A 19,014-nucleotide genomic window follows, 5' to 3' on the forward strand; every position below is an offset into this window, starting at 1 on the left:
GTGGATATGTGTGTGTCCATTTGGGATTGGGGAATTGGGGTTGGGGCTTCAGTTCCAGGAAGACAGTGGCTTTAAGGAGGAGCTGTGGTATTGGGGGTTTAGAGGAGTGAGAGGACTATAGGGAGGAGGAGGAGAGTGGGAAAGGCCACATGCTGGTGGTCATTTCCTTTGGGACCTTTGAACAGTTGACCTTGTGCCTGGCAGCTCAGTGTTGGTATGTTTACTCTCTCTGGTCTGGCTCAGGTGCCTGGGTGTGTGCCCCAGGCTCTCCTCAGAAGCCCTCACGTGGATTGTGCCCTTCCTGACCCCTGCCTGGTCCTCAACCTCACTCTTAATTAATATGGGCAGCCAGCCTGTTGCCTGGAGTTCCCTTCATGGGTCTTGCTTGAGGCTGCTCACTGAGGAGCGTATAGGTCTTCAAAAGTTGGGCCTGTAAATCCCAGGGTTCTCAAAGGCAGGTACCTGAAAGTGGACTGGGTGGGGGCAGAACTGGGGTTTGTGTGAAAGGGATAACCCACCCTGTTTGGGGTGGAGCATGGACTTGTTGGGACTCAGGAAACCTTGAGCCAAACTTGGTGTGTCACAGGTTTTCAGGGTGGTGGAGCTCTTCTTTCTCCTTGAAGTCTGAGGACTGTTGGCAGCCAAACTCCCTTCATGTGAAGTGGACACCACAGATGGTAACTGAAGCTGGGCCCAGTGGGCAGCTCCAGGCCTTTTCCCAGGTGGACTGGGCCTGTCCTGGGTGTTGTGGGTAAAGCTGAGGTGCAGTTTAAAGGAAATGGGAGGGTATGACCCTCTGTGTTCTCTAGTTGATAGGTCCCCCCAGGGCTTGATGGGAACTTGATAGAGTTTTTTCCAATCTGTTTTGGGCCAGGTTGATTGGTACTTTCGGATCTCCACTTCTACCTCCCCGCCCCCCCCCCCTTTTCAATCACCATTCTCTGAAGTAGTCCAAATGAAAGGGGTAGGGTGGTATGCTAATAGGAGCTGGACTGAGAAAGGTGGGAGCAGTCTGGGAAAACCTACATTTCTTTTCCCAACTTCACTCCTCTGCCCTTTTTCTTGAGGGAAGAATCATGTAGCTTGTAAACTTATCCATATTCCCTTGACATTTCAAACAGCTTTGAGTCAGGCCAAGGTTTAAATTGTCAGGCTGATGATTTTATAGACTTTCTCTCTGCCAAAGGAGCCCTGGTGGTTCGGTAGGTTTAAGCATTGGGATGCTAACCACAAGGTCGGCGGTTCAAACCCACTAGCTCCTCAGGAAAAAGAGAAGGCTATCTGTTCCCATAAAGATTTACAGTCTTGGAAGTGTTATGGAGCTGTTCTGCTGTGTCTTACAGTGTTACGATTAGCCGGAATCCACTTACTGGCAGTGGGTTTGGATTTGGTTTTCTCTCTGCAAGGAACTGTGGTAGCATAGTGGTTAAAAGTTGGGCTGCCAACCTGAAAGTCAGCAGTTTGAAACTATCAACTGTTCCACTGGAGAAACAGTAGGCTTTCTGCTCCCATAAAGATTTACAACCTCAGAAACCCTATGTAGGGTCGCTCGGATGGACTCCAAGTCACATAACCAACCAACCAACCAAAAGGTACTTGATGCTTGATTATCTCTTTTTTTTTTTTCTTCAAAGTCAGTAACATCTATATTAACTCCCCATTCCCCCCGCCTGACACGCAAAGCAGCAGAAAGTCTCTGGAGTTTAACTGCTTGATTATCTCTTAAAAGAGATTTTTTTTTTATTATTATTCTCTGATACTCAGATATACCCATAGGGCTCACACAGCAGTTGGGAGGCAGAGTGGGACTAGAATCTGTATTTGTGTTTGAGGAAAATACCTCTTTAGTAAAGTCAAGGGCTTGGGGCCAATTCTGAGCTCCCAGGCTCTTGGAGATTTAACAGTTGAAATTGGTGAGGCCCAAGGAAGGGAAGGGACTTGCTCAAGGTCACACAATGTAGAGTTGGCTGAGCAAAGTGCCCAGTCTTTGTGTCAGTAGCTGCGTGGATCCGCATGGGTCGAGGCAACGCACCTGGAAGAGCAGCAGTGGGTCTGACCTCGCGTCTGGCACCTCTCCAGTTCTCATTTCTTCTAGGTCCTGTGGGATTGCTGCGTTCCAGAAGTGACTGTACTGCAGCGGGAGGAGCGTGGGGCTACCACTATGTGCTGCTGGGTTGCTTGGAAATTCTGAGGGCCACCAGGTCCCGGAGCTGTGGCAGGAGGGAAGGGAGCTGGCCAGCAGGCAGGCCAGCCGGCCGGCTGATGTCATGTGAGAAGTGTGCAGTTGGAGGGAGCACACCTGGAGCCAGATAAGCTTCGTGTGACCTGGCAGTGAGTCACTGGGCTCTGCAGAGCTCAGCAGAACCGGCCAGGAAGAGGCTCAGCCACAGTGACAGGCCCCACACCCTGTGCCGCTCCCCTGGGGTCCGCCCAGCTGGGCCAGGTGATGTTCAAACACTACCAGGCCTGCACTGTGCTGGGCTCTGCCAAGATGATGGCCTCAGGGCTGGAGGAAACCGCCACTCTGGGAGGTCAGAGGCCAAGGGAGGGAGGCTGGCTCTCTTGGGAAAGTATTTCCTTTGTATTTATTTATGAGTGTGGTCTGAGGAGTGGAGATGGGGGAGCTGACCTAAGTATCCATTCCTAGCAGCCAAGTCTGGGCACTCATGTTTTGGGATTCTAATGTTATAGTTTTTTGTTTCCTGGGGTTTCTACTATGCCAGTTGCAGGGTGACCCATTTAAATCCGTCTCCACTTAAAGCCACACTAGTGAAATCTGTTTTAACCAAATTCCCCAAGTCACTGAAACTTTTTCAAAGCATGAAATGGCAAGCCTTTAAACTCACCACTGCAGACTTCATTTACAGCATTAATAATGCTAAATGACAAACTACTTTGTCAAGGCTTTCTTTTCTTTTTCTTTTTTAATTCTTAAAATCATAAAATACCATGTGCTAGGAATAAGTTTTAACTAGTAAGAAGCATGCAAGGTCAAATGTTAAACTCTTCTTTCCTCTACTCCCTTAAAGTTAACCACTGATAAGTTTTTGGAATCTGCTTTACCAGATTAATTTTTTTAAGTTTGTATAGTGTTGTTGTTGTTAAAGTACCATCGAGTCAGTTTCGACTCATATCTGCCCTGTATAAGGTTTCCAAGGCTGCAAATCTTTGCAGAAGCAGAAAGCCTAGTTTTACTCCCTCAAAGTTTGTATATTATGTATTTTTATATTTAATATTTAAATATATGTTTTATATAAACAAAAAGTTTTTCTGTAGGAAATAAAGTACATGCAAAAAAGCAGAAGAAAACTATACATAATCTCACTGTCCAAAATTTAAACATACACACACATCTACCAGATGAATACTTCATTGTAAAAAATTAAAACGTGAGTTTGCTTTGACCCTTCTAAATTCTTAGTCCCTTTCCCCAGAGCATGTATTTTCTATACATATGTAAATATTTTTACATACATCCCCAGAGCATGTATTTTCTATACATATCTGGTAGCGTAGTGGTTACGAATTGGGCTGCGAACCTTGAGATCAGCGGTTCGAAACTACCAGTCGCTCCGCGGGAGAAAGATGAGGCTTTCTACTCCCGTAAAGATTTACACCCTCGGAAACCCTGTACAGGGTCGCTATGGGTCGGACCCGACTCGATGGCACGTAACAACAACAACAATGTAAACATACATATATACACACATTTATAGTTTATTCTTAGCAAAAATTATATACTGTACTGCCACTTGGGTTTTTTTCAATGAACTGTATAGCATCTTTCCAGATCAGTATATACAAATTACCTCATTTTTTTAACAACTGCCCAGATGTTCATAACTTAGCTATTCTCCTAATATTAGGCATTTCTATTACAGATTTATACATTGCAAACAATGCTGTGAAAGTTAACCGTGCTCTAACATAATTCACAAAAATCACGATTTGTATCCAAGTGAAGTAAGTAGGCTCTAGGGCTCTAAAAAGCTTGGGAGCAGTCACCTAAGACATAACTACAGGTCTCTAGTCACCAGAAGCAAAACAGTTAAGGAAGTAACCAGAAGCACAGAGAAGAAATAAGTCTATGGGAACCAAACCTCATCTATCCTGAGACCAGAAGAACTAGATGGTGCCCAGCTACCACCACAGACCATTCTGACTAGGTTCACAATAGCTGTCCGAGGATAAAGTGGAAGAAAAATATATGGAACCGAACTCAAATTCTTATTTAAAAAAAAAAGAGTCAGACAAACTGTAATAGTAGAGAGCAGAAGATTCCCTGAGAAGATCTTTAAATGAGATACTCTTTAACCCTAGAACTAAGCCTACCCCCTAAGATCATTTTTTAGCAAAACAGCAGAGTGGCACACAAATAAAGGCTATTACCCATAATATCAGTGCACTCAACGACAACAATTTACAAACCATCAGTATGAGACTAAAAGGTCAACAGTTCCTCAAAAGCAAAGATGAGAAGCTGATGGGACAGGGAAACTAGAGTACTGGGAAAGAAACAAATTGAATACAATTAAAGAAAATGTTAACACATTTTGATGAATGTAACTAATGTCACTGAACAATTTGTGTGGAAATTATCAAATGAGAACCTAACTTGCTATGTAAACTTTTACAAAAAAATTCAACAAAATATTACTTTAAAAAAATAAAGAAAAAGTAAAAGGAAACTTAGACATACAAAAGATTAACCATTTTTACTGTATAAATATATTTATAGGCTAAGTATTCCATAAATGGAATTGCCAAATCAGAGAAACATATTTGTAGATTATCACTGATGTTTTCCTCCTAAAAAATTATACCAATTTATACTCCCACCAACATATGTGAGACTCCCTGCATCCTATCCCTTAATGCTGGATATTATCAATTTTAATAGTTTTTATTAAGCTGGTAAGTGAAAAACAGTATAACTCTGCTTTATTTCACATTTCTGGGAATATCATGGGGCTTGAAACCTGTCTATATTTGTTAGCAATTGTATTTCCATATCTGTGATTTGCCTCTCCCTATTCTTTGAATTGATGCATTTGAATTATGCTGGAGAAGAATTTTTAAAGTACTTCCAGAAGAACAAACAAATCTGTCTGGGAGGAAGTGAAGCCAGAATGCTCCATAGACACTAAGATGGTAAGATGTCATCTCGCATACTTTGACATGTTATCAGGAGGGACCAGTCCCTGAAGAAGGACATCATGCTTGGTAAAGTGGAGGGTCAGCAAAAAGGAGGAAGTCCCCTAACGACATGAATTGACATAGTGTCAAAACAATGGGCTCAAACGTAACAATTGTGAGGATGGTGCAGAATCTGGCAATGTTTCCATTCTGTTGTGCGTAGGGTCACTAAGTTGGAACCAACTCCAAGGTACCTAATAACAATCCTTTGACTTATGGTGTTGGCAAAAAATACTGGACTGCCAGAAGAACAAACAAATCTGTCTTGGAAGAAGTACAGCCAGAATGCTCCTTAGAAGTCAGGATGGAAAGACTTTGTCTCATGTAGTTTGGACATGTTATCAAGAGGGACCAGTACTGGAGAGCATATCATGCTTGATAAAGTAGAGGGTCAGCAAAAAAGAGGAAGACCATCAAAAAGATGGACTGACACATCCAAGCAGTAGATAGATATATAGTGGGGAACAACAACACCTAGTAAGTTATGTTCACCATAGAACAGTCAATCGTTCAAAATCAAAAGGGCAACATTTACCTAAGGACAAAATTGAGAAGGGAAGGCAAGGTGGGTGGAATGGAAATTAGGAATCACAGGAAGGAAGCAGGATAACTGTAGTTGCATGGAAGGAATTGCTATCCTTGAGGTGAAACAAAGTGTTTGATTTGTTGAATGTAAAACTGATGATCTTGTCTGTACACCTTCACTCAATTCACAATAAGATAAACAATAAATTAAAAATTAAAAGATTGGAGGTTCAGGCAGGTCTACCCAGTAGAACCTCAGAAAAAAGTCCTGGTTATCATTTTTTTAAAAATCTTTTAAAAAATTATATGGAGCACAATTCAATTCTGACATATACATACACAGAATTGCTATGAATCAGAATTGACTTGATGGCAACTAATTTTTATATCCTTGGCAGTGGACTTAATCCAGGCAGTGTGATACAGCTTGGCAAAGTGGTCTTTCACCGGGTGGTCTTCATTTCTTTGGGCTTTAGTTTCCATTTAGTTCCATGTCCTTTCCAGCAGTAAGATAGTACATTCTGACTTATTTCAGTCATTTGTGTATTATCCTCTCTACCATCTCACTTAAATGGCAAAGAATATGTCTTGTTACTATTCATGACTATTAGGTACCATTCTTGAGGTCCTGCTATGTGCCAGTCATGTGAGGGGTTTAAATGACATCCATTTAATTTCCACCACTTATAAGGTAGGCATTATTACTATCTCCATTTTATAGATGGGGAAACAAAGGCATAGAAGTGTTAAGTGACTTGCCCAATATTGCATAGCTATTAACTGGGATTTGTTCCCAAGTTTGTTAACAAATAATCAAAGCCAGAGCCTTTTCACTGGTTTTATTTAAAAAAAAAAAAAGAAAAGAAAAAGAACCTGTTAGGTTGAAGCCACGTGTGTTAACCATTTGTACAACCTAGGGACTCCTCTAACAAGTATGTTGTTAGGTGCCATCAAGTTGGTTCCTATTCACAGTGACCCTATGTACAACAGAACAAAACACTGTCTGACCCTTGCACTTAGTAGGTACAAGAAAGAAAGAAAGATAAGAGATTTTCTTCTCACGCAAAAATGTAAAGCCTTGGAAATCCTATACAGGGGGTTGCTATGTGTTGGAACCGATTCGAAGGCACTTAGCAACAACGATAATTGATACATTATTTTTTTCTAACATTTATCACAAAGCTCTTTAAACATTCAGAAAAATCTAAGAATTTTATGTGACCACTCCCACCGCCTGGTGTGGCGCTGTAGAATCAGCAGTGACTGAATCACAAGGTTGGCAGTTCAAACCCATGAAACCCTACATGGGGTTACTATGAATCAGAACTGATTCCACAGCACTTAACAACAACAACAATTCCCACCTACTAGATTCTATAATTAACATTTTGCTTTATTATACGAGGTGCTTCAAAAAGCTCATGGAAAAATGGGATTAAAAGATGATGGAACTTTCCCACATACTTTTTGAAGCTCCCTTATGTGTCTTGGTCCAGTCATTAATCCATCTTCAGGTTTTGATGTCTCTCAAAGTAAATGAAAGACTTCAGTTTACTTTCTCCTAAATACTTCAGCATGAGTATCATTAACTAGAGTTCAGTATTTGTTTATAGTTCTCATTTTTTCTTTTGGGTTAATATTTACATTACAATGAAATTCACAAATCTGACCGGCACTGTTCAGTGAGTGTTGACAAATACATACACCTGTGTAACCCAAGCCCCTTTCAAGATAGAGAACATGAACATCACCCTAAAAAGTTCTCTCATGTTCTTTCTCAGGCATTTCCCTGCTAACCTCTGTTCTAATTTTTTCCCAACATAGGCTAGCTTTGCCTATACTAGAACTTCATATAAATGAAATCATACAATATGTAATCTTAGGGTGAGAAAGACTTCTTTCATTCTTACTTGGCATGATTTCCCAGATTCATCCCTGTTGTGGATATCAGTGTTGTTCATATACTTCTTATTACTGAGCATATTCCATTGTATAAACATGTACAGTTGTTTATCTATTCTGTTGATGATCGTCTCTTTGAGTTGAATTGTCCTTGCCTTCAAGATGCTTACTATTTTACAGTGAAAAACAAAAAAACAGCTGAGTTGACAAATTGTACTTTGCTTTGATTTGGGCGATAGTTGGATTGTACCTACCTTAATTTACATGCATACCTTTCCTCTACCTAAAATTAGGGAATGCAGAGTTCTAAAATATCTCTAAAGTTGCCTTCTCTGGAAGGAAAGGAGAAGGTAAGAGAGGAAGGAGCATGTGGATACTACACTCTGGAATGCGAGGGAGGTGTGTGTCACAGCTGCTGGAGACTTTGGACCTGAGACACTGGGTTCTATCACCTCCTTGCAGACTTTGGACTATCTAGTGAATTGGGGACTGGGGAGCACAGAAGCAGCTACTACAGCATTACAGAACCTTCCCTGGAGATGGAGGCTGCAGGCAGAGATGGCTCCAGACTTGTGGTGCAGGAAAGAACCAAGGTCATGGGCAGGCCTTGCAACCGTAGATAACAGTGGAGAAGCAGGTACCGGGTAAGCTGTCTATATAACCAGATGGGACAGGAGTAGGGACGGCTGGGCTGTCATGGGCTCAGTCTCTGAAGGCCTCAGAGTTCAAATGAGTGGGGTGCCTTTGGCCCTAGCTGTGCCTTTTACCCCAGCTAACCTATCTTCACAAGAGACTGAGACTTAGACATTTGAAATTTTAGAGCTAGAAGAGACCTAAATCTAGTCGAACCTTGAGCAAAGTGACAGATTCAAGGTTCCCCAGTGATTTGTTGGCAGATCCAGGCCTAGATACCGGTTATAAAATTCCCTGCAGTTGTGATTTTCTGTTGTTCCTGCCTGGCCCAGTGGCAGTAAAGGGCAGGCTGCTGCTGAGATAGGGATTTAGATGAAATGACTTCTCAGTGGACTTTCCAACCCAAAGATTCTAGAATTCTGGGGGCTGTTTTCCACTGATACTGCTAAGATATCTAGGACCCAGCAAGAGCCAGACTTGGGTAAGGATTGGAAAGTGAGAATTGTAGACCAAAAAAGATGTCTTGGTGGTGGGATACCGTTGTTGTCAGTTGGGTCCTCTATGGTGCGGTTAAGGCTGATATACTTTGTGATCTCCCAAGTTCCTAAGGCAGATTTATTTCTTCATTTCCACCACAGGTGCCCCTGGAGCCATGTTCTAAACCAAGCTTTAGAGACAATGTGGGTGATGGTGGGTGACAGGTGAGGTGGTCAGTGACTAACTGAAGATCCTCTGGACACCTTGTCAATGAAGGGGGATGTGATTGTGCTGTAGCTGCTTGTCCTATAATAAACCAAGTCTATAGTCATCAAGTGGATTCTGACTCATACTTATTCTGCATAGGGTTTCTGAAATTATAAATATTTATAGGAGCAGACACCCTTCTTTTTCTCACACAGAGTGGCTGGTAGGTTTGAACTGCCTACTTTGCAGGTAGTAGCCCAATACTTAACCCCCTGTACCACCAGGACTCCTTACCCTATAATCAGTGCATGACTAAGTCCCATGTCCTAGTTTACGGCTGGCCAGTGCCAAACCCACAGTCCATGTTTAGGAGACGATGGAGGCTCTTCATTCCAAGTAGAGGCCTGAGGAGAGAATAAAGGGTGGCAGGCACTCCTCCCAAACTACATCAGTGCAGCTCTAGCTTTTTGGGTCCTAGATCTCCAGACTCTTAATTCCCAGGCACAGCATGGAACATTTAGGGAACTTTGTTTTGCCAGGTAGAAATTTAGGTCAGACAGGTGTTATGTGGGGGAAAAGAGATCGCATCTTCAAAGATAAAATATTATACAGGCTCTTTTTAAAGTCTTGAACAAGAGTAGCCATAAGACAAAGACAAACATAAATCACTAGGTGAGGGAACTCATAGAGGCCATGATGAGTTTTCCTTTCATGTCCATGGGGTGACCCTGGTAGCGTAGTGGGTTATGAGTTGGGCTGCAAACCACAAAGTTAGTTTGGGAGAAAGAGGAGGCTTTCTGCTCTCATACAGCTTCGGAAACCCCATACAGGGTTGCTATGAGTCGGAACCGATTCCACTGCACAAAACCACTAGCCACCAACCACCAACCACCATCTCCATGCTGTGCCCTTACATAGGGCACAGGGAACACAGCAATCTCCTCCTACAACCATGACTGATGGCAGCAGCTATGCATTACATACGCATGTGGAGCTTACAGAAAGCAGGCAGGGAACTTTTGCAGATTGTTGTTGTTGTTAAGTACCATGGAGTTGGTTCTGATTCATAGTGATCCTGTACAGGGTTTCCAAGGCTGTAAATCTTCTCGGGAGCAGAACACCTTATCTTTCTCCCGAGGAACCGCTGGTAGTTTTGAACTGCTGACCTTGAGACTGGCAGCCTGACTTGTAACCACTACACTACCAGAGCTCCTTAAAGCTTATAATCTGAAGCTCTTGGTATGAAATCACAACTAGGGGGCTGTTAAGGTATATGTCTAGGAATGTTCCTGTGAGGCCTGGCTTGGGGAAGTGACCTCAAAACCTACTTTAAAATATACTGTTTCTAATTCTGGCAGTTTAACTGTCATAGGTGCATGAGGTACACAAGAAAAAATGGCATCTGAGTACTTACATCTAGGTACAACAGGGACTTAGGTTTAGCTAGGATAGAGTCGTTCACAGGCAAAGAGCCTTCAGAGTTCACACTCTATGGCAGAGAGAAATGGATTAATAGAACCATTGAATGGGCAAGACTTAACACTTCTCTGGTTGTGCTTCACAACTAAAGATTTCTCTAGCATTGCACAGTCCACTAGTCACACTTGGAGAATTCTGGTGTGGTGCTGTGGATCAGCACTGGACTGCCAACCCACAAATTTGGCAATTCAAACCTGCCAGCTTCTCCTTGGAAACCCTATACAGGTTGCTATGCATCAGAACCGACTCCATGGCACTTAACAACAACAGTAATACATGGAGTCCTGGTGTAGCCCTGTAGGATAAGCACTGGACTGCTAACTACAACGCTGGTGGTTCAAACCTACAAGCCACTCCTCGGAAACCCTATACAGGGATGCTATGAGTTGGAACCAGTTCTTCAACACAGTCACACATCCCGTCCCTGGTTGACACAAACATTCCTGTCTGCTAATCAAAAGATTGGCAGTTTGAGTTAACCCAGAGGCACCTCAGAAAAACGTCCTGGCAATCTACTTCTAAAAAAAAAAAAAAAAACAGCCTTTTTTTTTGTATATATATATAATATCTTTCTTTGTCTCTTATGCTGGTTTTGTTTTAAAGTCTTTTTTTTTTTTTTAAGGTTTTTATTTTGGATTGAGTGAAAGTTTACAGGGCACATCATCAGCTTCACATTCAACCATTCATATAGCTTGTTTCATTACATTGATTATTATCCCCTCCATATATCATCAGTTAACAGTGTTTCTCTCTTTCCTTTTTTGTTTTTCTTTTGGGGGGGGGGGACTTGCCTTTTTGGAATTTACAGTCTCGGCTTTTAGGGAAAGTTTTTACATTTATCTGTGGATATCCAGGACTCATGTATGTGATTACTAACAAGCATAACTGAATAATCAGGTGAGGGACAGTTTGCTTTGTCTGCTAAGTAGCTAAAGTCTGATCCTCAGAGCCTATGGTTTGGATGATCTGCAACGCTTGGGCCCACAGGGACTTGAACTCCTGACCGGGTCTGCACGGTCTGCATCAGATTCCTCCTTATTTATTATTTGTTTAAGGGACGCTGCCTGTCTTAGGCGGTCAGTGTGAATTCCTCAGTCTTACCTGTCATTGAAACTCATTGCAGCATGGCAATGGCTCTGTCTTAGGTAAAAACAACAGCCTTTAAAAACTGTATGGGGGGGTTCCACTCTAACATACATGGGGTTGTGTCACACATGGCTGTTGTTCACCTGAAATGTGATTGGTTGAAACTGAGATATGCTCTAAGTACACACAAAAATTTTAAGACAATATGAAAACGAGAACAAAATATCTTAATATTTTTATATTGGTTACATGTTTAAATGACAGTATTTTGGATATGTGTTAAATATAGATTATTAAAGTTAATTTTCTGTTTCTTTTTACCTTGTTTAATGGCGCCTCTAGAAAATTAAAAATTACTTATGTGGCTTGAATTCTGTTTCTTGCAGCCAGTACTTCTCTAGAAGATGTGTTGGCCTCCCAAGAAGTACATGAATTAGGGTGCTGAACAAGGGGGAACAAGGCTTAATAGCCAGTGTACCAGGGCCCTTGGGAGTTCTTGGCCTTCTTGCTTTCCTGGGCATCTCGGCATTGTTCTTGATGTAGGAGTCGCTGTTGGTGGAATGGGATGCTTAGGGGGCCCTGCTTGGTGGCAGGGTAGAAGGCACTGAGAGGAACGGTCTCTCCAGGGTTTGGCAGAGGTCATTGCTAGAAATTTGCAGATCTTGTATCTGGTACTCAGATCTTGTATCTGGTACTCAGAGGGGGTGGGAGAGGTCCCTTCAGAGAGGAAAAAAACCCTCGAATTTAATTTCTAATTATATTCTCATTCCAGCTGGTTAGAACCAGGAAGGCTCTTTCAGTTCCAACCCCAGCAGGCTTTTTCAGTCAGTCCCTAATGGATATGGATAGGAGTGGGAGTAGGTTGGCGCCTAGGCGTGGTGCCCTGGAGCTGGGCTTCTCTCAGAGACTGCCACAACTTTCTTCCCGAGGCTATATTTAGGTGTTGGTCTAGGGAAAAGGATGTGAATTTTTTAGGATCCTGTTTATCCAGCATCCCCCACCCCCACTCACAGCTGTCTGTCCCCTGTTCAGTTTAGAACTTCCCTTTCCTTCCCTCCTCCCTTCACTTTGGATTCCCAGGCCCTAGAAAGAACAGAGTATTTGCTCCTGAATCCCAGCATTGCCACTTAATAGTTTTGTGACAGTCAACACATACTTAATTTTCTGAGTCCCATTTTCTTCCTTTGCCCATTGGAGATAATGATGCCTACCTTACAGGGATGCTGGGAGGTTCAAAGAACATAGTGTGTAGAAACTGTTTGGTGAGTGGTAGTCATTAAAATAATTTGGTTCCTTTGACATCTTCTCTTAGATGGTGGCCAAGGACGATATTTGGAGATAACAGGCTTAGGAAAGAGCCTAGTGGCATCTGGTATCTGTTGCCTTAGTGGACATTGACTATGAGGAGGTGATAGTATACAGAGTTCCTTTCCTTTATCCTTTGTGTTTGAGTCTTAAATCAGGTTCCAGGTTGGCTTAATGTATCCTTTTGCTAGGAAGTCAGGACTACCAGATGCCACCTCCATATAACATCTAAACCTTGGTCTATTAGGGTTGAAAGAAAAGGACTGGTTTATAAGTCTGGACTTCTACAATTGGCTCTCTCTCAAGTTTCTTTTTTTGTATAATGGGAATAATATAGGTGAGTAAAAAATTATCCACTCTCTGGCTATAGAATTTATTGTAATCTTTTAGAAAAGACAAATACATCATTTTCTGACATAATCTCCTTGCTTTTCAATACATTTTGTCCATCTGCAAACAAGCTTTCATATGCCCTTACTAAAAAATGTTTTAGGCTGAGCTGTAAGTTATAAATGTACCACTGTCTTAATTTCTTCACGAGAGGTGAATCTTCATCTTGGAAGAGCTGCTTTCAGGTGATCAAACAGGTGAAAGTCCGATGGAGCAAGATCAGGACTATAGGGAGGATGCTTTTAACACCTCCAAACAAAGTTTTTGCAGAAGGTTAACAATGGGGCAGAGGTGTACAAAAGTGTATTGAATTGCAGCCCTTTGTGTTTAATCTGAAGTTTAGGCTTCAGCTCTTCAGTGAGCATCTCACTGTAACAAACACAGTTGATTGTTGAACCTTTATCCTGATAGTGTATCAGTACTGGCCCTTGAGGATCCCAGGATATTGTAAGCATCAATTTTCCAGCTGATAGCGGACTTTTTTTTTTTTTTTTTTTTAAACAACCTTTTATTGTGAATTGAATGAATTGTCTACCTGGCAGAACATCAGTTTTGCACTCAACTAGTTGCATCTTGTTTCATTGTAATGATTACAATCCTTTTTTTTGATGTTCACAAAAATACGCTGGAGTATATAATCATTTAAACAACCAAAGGACACATTTTGCAAGCCCACTCCCTACCCATCAGTACACAGCCTTTTCCTTTCCACGAGTCCTCAGATGCTCTATCTCTCCATGCCATTGTCTCTGCCTCCTTCTCTGGTATCACTGCTTCTGTGGTTAGGATCCCACATTCTACTCATGCTCTTCCCTCTTGCTGGTCCTAGGGTGGTCTGATCCTGGAATGTAAAATTAACTACTCCTCACTTTTTGTTACATATCTTCTGCCTTTAAAATTGTGACAATCACAATTAATCACCATAGCAGTTGTTGTTAAGTACCATCGAATTTGCCATGGAGTCTATTCCGACTAATAGCGACCCTGTATAGGGTCTCCAAGGAGCAGCTGGTGATCTTGAACCGCCGACTTTGTGATTCAAATGAATTAACCCGCAGCACCACACGAGGACTCCTGACAACAATTACTCACTATTAAATCAAAAGAATCCAATTCCCATCTCCTTTCACCTGATCCATCTAGACAAGAGGGAAACTATTCAGTGGGGATTCTACCTTTCTCTACTCACTCTGAAACTAAACTCCCTCATGAAAGCCTTGTCAGCCAGCCACTTCATGCCTTTTATAATGCCCCCTCCACACACATACACCATTTTAGGTAGCCAATGCATCTGAGTTGCATGTCCCTAACAACCCTGTGTACTGAGGGGATATGGTTGAGCCATGATTTGAAGACTCCTCTCTTGGTATTTTGTACTACTACATCTATAAAGTAAGGTCAAGATCATCAAAAAGTAGCAATTTATTCTTGCTTCCTGTATCAAATTTTCTTTATCTTCCTCTAGTTGAATTTTGATCATCAAGCCACTCAAGCTATATCAAATGGGCAATATCTGCAAGTTTGGGCATTCTTGTGCATCACCCCCACTTCATATCAGCTGGACAAATTACTCTCAGCTGTAGCCCCCAGCGGCTAGGTCAGTGTCTATGGGTTCAGTGGTTCCCAAGTATCCCCAAACTTTGGACCAACCAGTCCTTCCTCTTCTCTCTCTTATCTCGAGGTTGACAGGAGTCTACGGAACATGGTCAAACTCAGCCCATATCTTCGTTACTGCCTTTTCCCCACTTCCACTCACAAGTAGACCAACACAGTCACCAGTGAGCTTATAAGCCTTTTCTTGTGTTCCCTTTGAGTTTTAGCCTTAGAAGGGGGTTTGTCCTGAGGTGACTTGATGGCTTGCTTTGATGGCTCCTAGGTAAACAGCTTGCTTGTTCTTGTAATAGCCAAATAATCTGCTTCTTTTTCTTTTCTTTATCTGCTGGTCTTTCTTTCAAGAAGTATGTCCTGTTCCTCTAGCCACTCTGGGCTGGTCTGCATGTCCTTTCAAGTAGGAATGTCCTACCTCAGAAGATTCTGGATGGGGTTCAGGATTCGCTAATTGTTGACTTTTTAACTTTTTCATGGTCGGTGATTGAGGATGTTTCCATTCCATGGTCTGCCGTTTACTGATAGACTCGTAGTGATGAATCCATGTCTTGTTACCAGTAATGATTTTTTAAAGAAAGTTTTACCTTTCTTCAAGTATTGGTCCAAATTTTGTTTGCACATGTCCCAAAGCTTCTCTTTATGCTCGTCTGTGAGATGTTTTGGTACCCATCTTGCACAAACTTTTGGAACCCAAGTCTGCTGTAGATTATTTTATAGGCAGAACCATGGCTGGTTTGAAAATGATTTGTCACATAATCCATTGTCACTCTTCTATTCAACAGAATCATTTAATGTGCATGCTCAGTGTTGTCATCAGCTGTAGATAGGGACATGCATTTTAATATAACTAGAGTGCAGATACTTTTTGACTCACCCTCATGTAAGTAATGGTAGCATGTACTTACCCATAGCAATGTTATAGAGATTACATTAACTGAGGCAACATTGTGTAAAACAGAGTGGTTGGCACATAGCTAGCATTCAATAAGAGGTAGCTGTGGGCTGCTAACTGCCAGGCCAGCAGTTCAAACCCACCAGCCTCTCCAAGGTGAGAGACTGTCTGGTCCTGGAAAGATTTACAGTCTTGGAAATCCTAAGGAGCAGTTCTACTCTTGTCCTATAGGGTTGCTGTGAGTTAGAATCTACTTGAAGGCAGTGGGGTTTGTGTGTGTGTGTGTGTGTGTGTGTGTGTGTGACTATTTGTGCATTTCATAAAGGAGTCCTGGTGGTATAGTTGTTAAGTGCTCAGCTGCTAACCAAGAGTCAAAGGTTTGAACCTGCCAGCTGCTCTGCTGGAGCAAGATTTAGTAATCTGCTTCCATAAAGATTTAGAAAACTTATGGGGGCAGTTCTGCACTAGCCTATAGGGTCACTCTGAGTCAGAATTGATGTGTTTTGGGGTTTTTGTTTGGTGGTTAGTATTTGGCCAGGTCTGGCCTGAAATAACTTTTCTTCCTCTATGTATTTATTTGCAGCAACAAGGTAGGGTACAAAGACCCTGTGTTAATCACTGATAATCCTACGGGGGGTAGTACCCCTAAAAGCAGCAATCCACCATGTTTAACCTAATGAAGAAAGACAAGGACAAAGATGGAGGGCGGAAGGAGAAGAAGGAGAAAAAGGAGAAGAAGGAGCGGATGTCAGCAGCAGAGCTCCGGAGCCTAGAGGAGATGAGTCTGCGGCGTGGCTTCTTCAACCTGAACCGCTCCTCCAAGCGTGAATCTAAGACGCGCCTGGAAATCTCCAACCCCATCCCCATCAAGGTGGCCAGTGGCTCGGACCTGCACCTGACTGACATTGACTCCGACAGCAACCGTGGCAGCGTCATCCTGGACTCAGGCCACCTCAGCACAGCCAGCTCTAGCGATGATCTCAAGGGCGAGGAAGGCAGCTTCCGCGGCTCTGTGCTGCAACGGGCAGCCAAGTTCGGCTCCCTGGCCAAACAGAACTCACAGATGATTGTCAAGCGCTTTTCCTTCTCCCAGCGGAGTCGAGACGAGAGTGCCTCTGAAACCTCGACCCCTTCAGAGCACTCAGCTGCCCCATCCCCGCAGGTAGAGGTGAGGACTCTGGAGGGCCAGCTGATGCAGCATCCTGGCCCTGGCATCACTCGATCAGGGCATCGGTCTCGAGCCCCTGAGCTAGTGACTAAAAGGTTCCCAGCTGACCTGCGCCTGCCCCCCGTGGTTCCCCCACCCCCCCCCACCCAACGGGAGCTGGAACTGCAACGCCGGCCTACTGGAGACTTTGGCTTCTCCCTGCGGCGTACAACCATGCTGGATCGGGGCCCAGAGGGCCAGGCTTATCGTCGAGTGGTTCACTTTGCTGAGCCTGGTGCTGGAACCAAGGACCTGGCCTTGGGGCTGGTGCCGGGCGACCGCCTAGTGGAGATTAATGGGCACAATGTGGAGAGCAAGTCCAGGGATGAGATTGTGGAAATGATCCGGCAGTCAGGCGACAGCGTACGGCTTAAAGTGCAACCCATCCCGGAGCTCAGTGAACTGAGTCAGAGCTGGTTGCAGAGCGGCGAGGGACCCCGCAGGGAGCCAGCTGATGTGAGTGTTTGCCTGGGCTGCTGGGGGTGAGCTGGGATCTGAATGCTGTTATCTCCTGATATTGTACTTACATGGGTGATTGTGTTGCCCAAAGGCCACAGTCAGAGCCTAGTGAGTATGTGAGTGGCGAAGCTATTCTACTCTCCGGGCTCTAGGGACCACTTACCCAGCCTGTGGAGAGGGGCAAGCTCAGCCTAATAGCCTATCACTCATGATTGGAAGGGGGGCTGGGAACAGCTAGATCAGGTACTGGAGTTGGGTTCCGTGTCTTCCTTTACCTTTGGGTTGGTTAGAGAGGGTGCCTCCATACCAGATGCCCATTAAAGCAGTCATACCTTTGCCTCTATACCTAGTCCAAGAGCTGAAGACAAGTCCCCAAGGGTTCATCGTGGTAGTTCTCAGCCAGAAGTGCATCCCAGATGTGGCAAGACTTAATGCCTTCTCTCTGTTCTCTATGTCTATGGAATTGACTTGATTGAATTCAACATAATGCTTTTCTCAAGGGTGTTGTTCTAGACCAGGTTCTATTGGACCTTAACCTTATCTCTGGGGTCCCAGGAGGGCTCTGCTGTTGGTTGGTAATTGCTGTGGAAATATTGAGCTTGATGGATTGGGGATTTGAGCACTTTTATTTCCTAACTCTCAGATTGGGGCATGTGAACTAACATGTGCTACCTCTAGATGTGAGGTACAGTCTGGACACTAAAATAATAGGATTTCCATGTTATTTCAACAGTATAGGTGGAAAGAGAAGAAATTAGTTCGAATCAGGGCTGGCATGGAACATCTGGGATAGACAGCTTGCTCCTAGGGAAATAACCTTGTGTCAGAGCCTTTCTTGCCCCTGAGTAAGGAGTTGAATACCAAGTGAGGATGTAGAGATACGTGGGGCCAGGCCATGGAGGGGTCTCCAAGCTGTGGGTTCTAGGCCTATAGCCTGACCAGGACCTTTCAGCACTAAGTGACCTGCCAGATGTGAAAAGTCAGATATGGAGGAAATGCTCTGGAAGCAGGCAGAATCCCAGCCCCAACTGTCTCTGAGGAAGGGGAAGCGGATGCTCAGGATGGCTGTCAGCCTAATAGCCTATCACTTGGGCTTGGAAGGGGGGCTGGGAAGAGCTAGGTCAGGTACTGGAGTTGGGGTCCAGGTCTTCCTTTACCTTTGGGTTGGTTACGTTCAGGCAGTTCTGCTAGTCAGAAAGTGGCAAAGAGTGGGAGAGAGCCCACTGTGGAATCTACAGAAGGACCTAGGTTCATTAATGCCAGAAAAATACACTGAGCACCTACTGTGTGTCAGCCACCAGGCTAGACGGAACTCAGGGAACCACAACTTACTTAGAGGGGGGAGAAAACAAGAAGGGTCCTTACCTCAGACCAAACACTGTAACATGTTGCATCTCTGTCTACTTTCTCCCAGGCTAACATTGCTTTTAACAAATGGAATTTTCTTTCTCTTAAATAATCTCCCAGGGGATTGTTGCCAGCTCCTGCTGAACCACAGCATAGGCCTCTTTGGGGCCCTGGACCCAGGATCCCAGATGCTGTTTGCTTTTCTCTTTATAGCACTGGGATCATTCCAGCATCTCACATTTCCCAGTTATTCACCTTTCCCAGCTAGCTGCTGCTACTCCATCCCTAGGGAAATGGATGG

At 43.6% G+C, this 19,014-nt stretch overlaps 1 protein-coding gene across 2 annotated transcripts in view; it reads left to right on the forward strand.

Moving 5' to 3' along the window:
• The first annotated feature begins 16,364 nt into the window (after positions 1–16,364).
• The window catches only part of MYO18A (myosin XVIIIA), a 103,651-nt gene continuing 101,001 nt past the window's right edge, over positions 16,365–19,014 (forward strand). For both annotated transcript variants that reach the window (XM_006874187.1, XM_006874188.1), the window contains exon 1: positions 16,365–17,363. In XM_006874187.1, coding sequence (XP_006874249.1) covers positions 16,365–17,363 — 999 coding nt within the window. The remainder of the gene's footprint in view (positions 17,364–19,014) is intronic.

Source organism: Chrysochloris asiatica, unplaced genomic scaffold (assembly GCF_000296735.1).
Source record: "Chrysochloris asiatica unplaced genomic scaffold, ChrAsi1.0 scaffold00266, whole genome shotgun sequence".
Taxonomy (NCBI): domain Eukaryota; kingdom Metazoa; phylum Chordata; class Mammalia; order Afrosoricida; family Chrysochloridae; genus Chrysochloris; species Chrysochloris asiatica.